This window comes from Cupressus sempervirens, chromosome 10 (genome assembly GCF_028749045.1).
Source record: "Cupressus sempervirens isolate cs-2001-9-10 chromosome 10, ASM2874904v1, whole genome shotgun sequence".
Taxonomy (NCBI): domain Eukaryota; kingdom Viridiplantae; phylum Streptophyta; class Pinopsida; order Cupressales; family Cupressaceae; genus Cupressus; species Cupressus sempervirens.
The window spans coordinates 513,337,052-513,346,096 of NC_143127.1; the positions used below are offsets into that span (position 1 = coordinate 513,337,052).

At 35.9% G+C, this 9,045-nt stretch overlaps 1 protein-coding gene across 1 annotated transcript in view; it reads right to left on the reverse strand.

Moving 5' to 3' along the window:
* LOC149534909 (uncharacterized) overlaps positions 1 to 4,268 on the reverse strand; it is a 59,046-nt gene extending 54,778 nt beyond the window's left edge. The window contains exons 1-2 of the mRNA XM_089803389.1: positions 3,086 to 4,268; positions 2,917 to 2,953 (exon numbers count right to left, since the gene is read on the reverse strand). Coding sequence (XP_089659515.1) covers positions 2,917 to 2,953; positions 3,086 to 3,426 — 378 coding nt within the window. The 5' untranslated portion in view covers positions 3,427 to 4,268. The remainder of the gene's footprint in view (positions 1 to 2,916; positions 2,954 to 3,085) is intronic.
* Positions 4,269 to 9,045: the final 4,777 nt, after the last annotated feature.

Genomic DNA, 9,045 nt, shown 5'->3' on the forward strand with positions numbered 1-9,045 from the left:
ATATATCCCTTTTAATGTCCTTTGAGACTTGATTCCTGAAATAAAAAACAACACATACTAATATCCACACACAAACACATAATTAGAGTTAGATTTCACATTATATATTTAATGATATTCCACAAACATATTAAAGGGTGGAAGGAGAGACATGATGGGCCTGCCCAAAGCCATTTCTACACCAAGGCCAAGAGGAATGTCTACCACAGCCCTCTCACTTGGTGGCTTGTACTTGCTTCCCACATCCTACCTCATCTTCCAGAAAACACACACCATCTTGTGTAGTGGGGAGAGAGCTCATAAGTGGGTTTGTCAGCTCTCTGGAATAAAAACACACACACACCCCCACGCTGTAAAAACCCTCTTGTCCATTCTAGGACAGCCTATTACACAGCCTTGGCAACCCCCGTCGCTTATACCTCAAGCCCTTCCTTTCAAGATGGGATCCAGACAGTTGCACTCATTCACATTAGCAATGCAGTCATCCATAATAATAATCAAATAGTTGTATCATTGAACGTTATATATATTGATCTAAATAAATAACATATGTTATCTAATAAACATGATGAATGATCAGAATATAAATACCAATAAGTTTATGAGTTCTGCTGTGTAGTCTCTTGATGTTATTGATATGCAGGTGTTGCTGAGTACTAGAAGATGCTGATAGTCTGATTAACTTATCCCCTCAATGGCACTGTATACTAACAGTTTGATGCAGATAACACTTTTAGTATTTCTTTTTATCTTGCCTTAATTTGTTGATGTCTTGTGAATTCAGTTTGCTTCTTTTTATTGTTTTATGCGTTCACTACTTTAAATAGAAATTCAGAAGGTCTTGCATATAAAACAGTTTCTATCATTGGAGGCAAGATTGCATCACAACATCCTCTGATCGTAAATGGACTGCTGTTCATTCTAATAATCATCAGTCTTCTTTTTTATGCCCTTCTCCCTTTTATAGCCCTCCTCTACTTATATCCTAGAACTCTCTGGGGAGTGCTGTCCTTTGAGAAGGGATATACTCCTTTGTATTCAATTATTTACTTCTTTTCTATACACAACTGTTCATTATTGGTTAACAAATTATTGACTATTCTATCTTGATCACTTATTAAATATTGTTTTGCTTGATCACTGTTCATATTCTCATCGCTGCGTAGAACATGGTTGAGATTGCTGTATATAATATAATTTGTATTCATATCTTTTCCTTTTATAACAACAGTACAGTTGCAGATAAATCTATATTCAAGCTCTACACCTTGAAGCACATTTGATATGCTGAGATATTAAGGACCAGTGTTGTCAAATCACTGCGTTACTAATAGCAGTTTGCCAAAAAGAAAACTGATCACTAAAGGGAGCTATCCCATCTGATAGCAGTTTGCCAAAAAGAAAAAATATTACAGTTCTAAAAGCAAGCAATTACAATTTTGATTTCATTCTGAAAACATCAGAGTCAAATGTGTGTTAGTCTGGATTTAATCCTTTACTGTGCAATCTAGCTGAATCATTTTCTTATAATCTCAATTCATTATTATTCCAATCTCCTTGAAACTTTCCTGGTGTAGAAATTGCAATTCATGTAAATACTAAGCTTTAAAATGAACTTGCAATCCACATAGCATCTAGTCAAAAGCCAAACATCCCTGTGATCAAAACAATATTGAGCATGCATAAAAAAGGAGGCTGAAAACTGACTGGTAGCCAAAACATTACAGGTGAGCCTGGACAAATAGCAGCAACCTATGGATATAAAAATTTCAAACATGATTTTTGCATATGTCAGGTAGCAGTTGTTTTATGCAGCTCCATAAAATATGCAAGTGAGATAAAATTTGTGTTTTCTGTACAACTTTGTCCTGCAAGTGGCTTCTAAATTCCTCCAACAGGATCACTCAGACAATCGTGCATGGCCCCCTACATAGGACAATGGTATTACGAGATTGAGCCTGCTAACTCGAATTCACTGGCATATTTTGTTCATTGGCTCATGCCTGAAACTAAACAGCAGATATTGCGATGTAAGCACATAATTCAATGATAAACAGTCCATATTCCTTTCCATCTACGAGAAATCCATTTTCATTATTTACAAGCAAAAATAAATTTGCCATATGTTTTTGTTTAATCTCTCACAAACACAAGATTTTAAATGATAAAAAGCCAATCAAATGGATAATAAAGACATTACACTAATGCATAAATAAGCAATCTGCAGTGGTCATATAAACGATGATTGCCTTACTACAACGATACCAATGTTCGTTACGTTAGGAGTGGAATAGCACATTCATGTCACAGTTTTTATATTTGAATAATTTAATGGTTTCGAGTTGGCCACATCAATACATGACCCTAATCGACACTTCAAAAACATACGCGAACCTAAAAGCTGTGTTTCTAAAGAACTTAAATCCTCTTAAACTAGAAAACAACATGACGTTACGTTTTGACAGTCCATTAACTGAAAGGAAAAGCTTCTAGGAAAATTGTGCGTTCTGTTTTTACCACTGTTTTACATTAAACTCTTCATCATCCGCTTGGAGAGAAAACGATAAAAGGATTGCAGGGTTAAGTCATTAAAAAGTGCCAAAAATTTACCCAAAATGCACAGAACCAAAGATTAGCCGGATAAACAGAGTCTATGGTTAATTAAGTAAATTCAATTCTAAAAATTAGGACTTTCCAAATTCAAACGATAATTACATATAACAAATGAAAATTCTCACAAATTTACCTTAATTTTCCCAATTCACCTAAAATTTCACTAAGTTTCCATGAAATGACAAAAAATTTAAAAAAGCACTCGCGTGCAATGCATTCATCTCTTGATAATTATTTTTCCTTAATATCTGCCCTGGTAATTTAAACTGGCGAGGCGTGAAAGGTGTCGAGAAAAGTCCTCACCTTACCCGTAGAAGCTCCATATCCAGAGTAATCATAGCTGCACAAAACCAGTCCAGCCTCAACTTAAATCCTAAAAATTTCCCAAACAAAGTAAAAATCGAAGCAGATATTTTTTTTAAATGTGCAGCAAAGAGGCTATCCTAACCTAACCTAACCCAAAGTAGCATACCCCATCAAATTGACGCGGAGATGCTTCCTCAGCTGCAGAAACAAGTCATACATCTGCCCTAAATCAGCAGCATTGCCGTGCGAGTAAAGTAGCGTAAACTTGGCATACGGATGACGCCAATACATGGCCACAATGCTGTTGCCGCGCTTGGTGTTGAGGACATGAATGCGGAGGTTTTTGTTCTGGCTATTGTTCTTGGTGTAGTTCCTGCTCTTGGTGCCACTCGCCAGCCTTCCCAGCACAATCCTTGCATTGTCGCCCTCGCCATTCACACTATACGTGGGAGGCTGCGGCGGGAAAAACGCAAACTTAGCGGCCACATTGGACACCGCATTTCCCATCTCAAAACCAACCCTTGAACGCCTTTGAGAGCACCAGAACCAGCATTGCTGCACCAAATCTCAAATCATCTTCCTCTCTCTCGTCTCTGCATTCGAGAGCTTCCCCTTTTTTAAATTTCTTTGATTGAAGAGCCGCTATGCGACAGTCTACAACTCCTGCCATTCAACAACGGAATCCATCGCTTCCCAGGTCATCCAAAGTACTTCATTTTAACCGAAAGAATTGCCCGCCAGAGATTCTACGGCTCGGATCTTGAAGCAAACCTCGTGGATGGCTAAGATGAGGCGAGTGAAGCTGAAAGGTGAAACGCGAAACTGCCACTTTGACCGCAGAACACGCCGTATTCAAGCATTATTATAATGCTTTCCCGCACTGGAAAATATGTGATTTAAGCCACCTATTTCCCCTTGTTTTTCTCCATTTTAAATTCGTCAAATCTGGAGAGGGACTGGTTTTCCAAAGCGCACCGATCATTTTGATGTTTCAACCAAAAACAAGGCAAATAAAAATTTGGGTGCCTCGTCACTTTCAAAGTGGTTAAAGAGATCAAAAAATTGCGACAAATTGTTCGAATTTGAGGTGTTGAGCTGTTGTAGATTTGCTATTTGTGGGTCACCATCTCTCCATAAAAAAGGTAAATTTGTGACAGTAGTGATGATCTTGCAAGTACATATTTGTTTGATTCAGTACGCATACCCCGGTTCAATCCTAACTGGTGTTAACTGCCCTCTAGGCAATCGACGTCGCTTCTCTCTTCCCACATAAGCCAAACAAACACATAGGTTGACTGGCTTTTGCTTTTGGTTTTTTCATGGGCCAAATTCCTCGAACAACACACCCTCCTTTTTTAACTCCATGGTGTGTGTTTTAAGTATGGAGGTGAAACTCCATACTCTCGCACTTCTCATTTTCCCATTATATTCTATTGTTTTTGTTTGATTTAGTGTACTTATTGAGATTTCTTCTTGTAAAGATTTTGCAACGCAATCCTAGAGTCACATAAGGTGTTTATCCTTATTTGTATTGAAACATCTATATTCAAAAATCACAATTTCAATATGTTCTCTAATAACCTTTTTGTCTTTCCAAATACTTTTTAAAATGTTCAATTCTATAGGTATTATAAAGAGCTTCAAAGGATACTATTACATAAGAAAATTGTTTCCAACTCCTAGCTTGTTTAGGAATATCAACTTGAATATTATTAACAAGAACTTTTCATGGATCATTCTCACTTAAGGCCTTTCCACTTATCAACTAGGGAGATGAAATGGTTTTTATATCCTTCAATCTTCTACCTTTCCACCTTTTCTAGACAATTTCAACTCCACTTCATAATATGTTTTTTTCTATTATCTCTTTTGTCACACTAAAGAGATTGTTTGATCTTCTTTTGACTTTCATTCACCTAGTAGCTACTAAATAAACATATAGAGGAATAATATAAATTGTAAGAAGATTAATTTTACAACAAATCTAAAATCTACCAACTAAAGAAGGGTATTGCTTATTCAATTGATAAGTTTTATTATTAGTCTTGCTACTAATCCATTCATGTATCTCTTTTAAATGGGGATTAACAATAAAGTGAATACCATGTTAGCTGACAATTTTGTGAGGACTACCCTGTTGAAGTTCAATTTTATTGAACCGATATGGATGAGCATAATTCTTGTTTGAAATTTGTTCAATGCTCCCCTAAGGATTTGTGACAAGGGTTTAATTGCCTCATGTGTACTATAAGTTGAGCGGTTATAACGAACATTGACAAATCAATCTTTTGGTGCAACAAACCCTCTCTAACAAGTGGTATCAAAGCTTGGTCATAGGTGTTGATCCCTTAGTCATGTTGTCTATTAGTGTCATACACTTATTCACAAGGTAGTATTATTCAGTCATCACTACGACTGAGTCATCCTATATGGGTCGATCTAAGGAATGAAGACTTGTACATATTCCAAGTTATATATCAAGCAATACTTACTATCGAGCGAGGTAATGGTCGTCGAGTACTCCAATGATTATCGAGCTTATCAGAGATAATAGTGTAGTTGAGTTTATCAGAGATGACAGTGGATGTTGAGTGATGTAGAGGCTAAGTTATTCAATTCATACTGAGCACAGTTAAGGCCAAGGGATAGCATGAAGAAATAATTTATGTCGAGTGTCAATGTGATGTAAGTGTCGAGTAACACAGTTTAACATATTTATTTGGAATGGCACAAAATCCTATGTTAACTATTTTTATCAAGCAGGAAGCATATTACATGAATATCGAGGAGGTGATTATGCATTCAAAGGAAGATCATTAATCCCTAGGCAAAGGAATCTGCCAAACAAAAAAAAGCACGAGCTAAATGGAAAAAGGATGAATTCTAGATTATTGATTTGGATCTAGAAGGTTCGCCCAATTATATATTTAAGGAGGGTCTATGACCTAATTTGACGTAATGAGTATATAGGCACATGCATGTGGAGATTCTAATTGCATGTGACATTTTGGAGGTGAATCAAAGTGTAGAGATCGAGTAGAGCAATGAATATTTTTTAGCAAAGACAAAGGAGATCTATTAGTGTAAGGTGATATTATATTGCATAAAGGAGATATGTATCAAGCTTTGAAGTGCTAACCAAAGGATCAAGTGCTAAATATTCTAATAGGTGTTTCAAGGTTTAAATCTCTTAAGAAAGTAGCTTTAACAGGATTATGTACATCTCCTAATAGAGTACTTACTTCATTATGATGTAAAAATCCTTTAACCAAGGTAGAACCTAGCAGTTATTTTAGCCTTTAACAGGGTAGACCCCTAGCAGGGTAGATCACCATAGGTGATCAAATCATTGTAGCCTTAACAGGCACAACTTTATTGTTGCAATAGTGAAGAATTTTTGGGTGACATCTCCACAATAGTTTTACCTTCACCTTGGAGGGTTTCTGTGTTACCAAATTTGTGTGCTGATGTGTTATGTGTTTATGAGTTTACATTCATGAACTTAGAGGGTAGATCTAATATTATGTTAATGTGAATGATTGTATTGATATGTGATGAATGTTTAATTGAGAGTTTTATGTGGTGATATCAATGTGTTTCATGTATGAAGTGAAAGAAGTTTTGTAGATCCTAATTTAACCTCCCCCCCCTCTCAATATCACACTTTCCCTATTAGATTTCCAAGATTTTGGTATCAGAGCAGTGTACTCTTAGTAGAAGTCTAACCACTTGGGAGTTAAAGATCTTGAAGATAGAAGGTAAAAAAACTAGGAAAGATCATTGAGAACCAGAAGATTGATATCCAACTTGCATATGAATAAGTCAAGGCAAAAAAAGAGAGATTAAGGAAATCCTTGAAGAGAAAGAAGGAGATGGACATACAACAAATTAACACCCAATACAAAGAAGAGATTGAAGAACTATTTGATGAAGAAAGATCCAGTGAATCTGATGCAATAATAGTGAATCTGTTGGAGAGGGAAAATACCCTGAATGAGGAATTCAGAGCATTGAAAAGAGAACATAAAATTCAAGTAGTAAGGCTATGTGAGATGGTTGAACAAAAGAAAAAGGCAAAAGAAGATAAAGCAAAGGTTGAAAATGATAAGGTGTTGGTTAAAGAAGACAAGAGACAATTGGTTACAAGACTTGATGAAAGGATCAAAGAAGTATAGAAACTGACCCATAATCAATTTGATATGCTCAATCAATTACTAAGTACAAATTATGAGATTGCAAGAAAAGAATTGGAGATTACAAATTTGAAAACAAAGAATGATAGATTGGTGAATGAGTTGAAAGTTGAAAAAGAAATTGTTGAGAGGTTGAAGAAACCTAAAGAGGGTGAGATTTATGAATGAGCAAATGAATGCATCTAGGAGACCTCATGACACCTCTGGACTAGGCTACACTGAGTTCCTATCAAGTGTCAAGTAAGGAGTGTGATCAAAGCAAGGAGAACAAAGGAATGTGAATATAAAGTCAAAACATAAGAAGCCTACATGTTATTATTATGGAAAACCAGACCATACAACAAACATTTGTAGGAGCATAACAACATATTTTAATGTTTGAACTAAGATGAGTTTTGGTATCAAGTTGAATATTTGGTAGAGATCGAGTTCCAGGACTATATGTTAGTATGAATTGAGTCTTAATACTGACCGAGGGAAGATGAAAGATGTGTGTATGTTGAGTTTCGTTGAGTAAGTCAAGAGTTGTTATGCACCCAGTGTACACCTAATAATCGTATAGAGTATTTAACAAAAACTCAATTCAATCATTTGAACATATTCAGTGGATTTTGAAGTTCATTTTTTACTCACTAGGTTTTCAAGTTTACAAAGAGAAGAATTATGGCGATTTGTAGAGTGATTTGTGCAAAGTTGGGAAGAGATTCAAGTGCATGTTGTTGGCTTAACGACTAAGTTGTGCAAAGTTACTTGAGCCAAGTTGTAAAATAGTTTGATTTTGAAACCCTAGATTGTGAAAATGGCATCATCTACATTTGCGGGTGAGAAGGAGGCATTGAGATATAACAATGCACATATTATTCGAAATGATGCATGCCCTCCACCAAATTTCAAAGCATATCTAGACATTGCATTAACAAAAGATTCATCTTGCGCATTGTTTATAATTCCACCCAGAGTGATCATGGTGCACGAGTTTAGATCATGATATATGTGCAAGACCAGAGAAATAGGTGACTTTGAGCCGAGAAAGTCCTATGACAAGTTGTGTGACAATGGGAGATTGAAAGATGAGAATAAGGTTATGGCTGAGAAAGGGTTAACTCATACCCTAGAATTTCCAAAAGTATTCAAAGTTGAATGGATAAAGATCATATTCAGTTGAATGTGTGGCATGGAATTATGGTTGGAGAATGGACCAGCCAGAATCACAAAGTCTATTATTCAAGATGTGATTGGATATCGTGTTCTGGATAGAGTAGAGACTAATTAATGTCAAGGCATGGATGTAATTGAAAACCTTAAAAAGACAAAATGGAATGGTCAAGGTATGTTGATCAACATAATTGAGGACCCTAGGGTTGAGTTTGCAATTGGGGTAATTGCTCATAAGTTTTATTAGTCGAGCTGACTGAATGAATAGTGTGTTATGTGTAGAAGTTGACATGGGCTATAAATTGGTTAAGAAGGACCACAGTTGTGATTTAGCTGAGTTGCAGGTCATCCAACTTGCAAAGAACCTTGGAGCGATAAGGAAAGCCAAGAATACATTTTGTAAGTTCAACTCCCTTATTATATGCATATTTTTCTATGTACAAAATTTATTTCCTATTATTGGAGATGTACTTTGGGATAAGACCAGACCTGTGACTGAGAAAATAAATGAGTACATCAATCAAATAGGTGAGAACTTTCAAACCATAATGGATGGTTATTTTGAGGACTTGAAACAAAAGATGAAGAATAGATTCAGAATACCTAAGTCGGTCATTGATAAATACTATGATCACATATGTTTTCTTGTTGATATAGATTGCGCATATGGTGAAGTTGTAATACCTAGAGTGACATGGCTAAGACCTCTATACTACGAGGTAAATATTGTTGAAGTATTAGTCGCCATAACAACATTGTTAGCTAAAGAGATTGATAA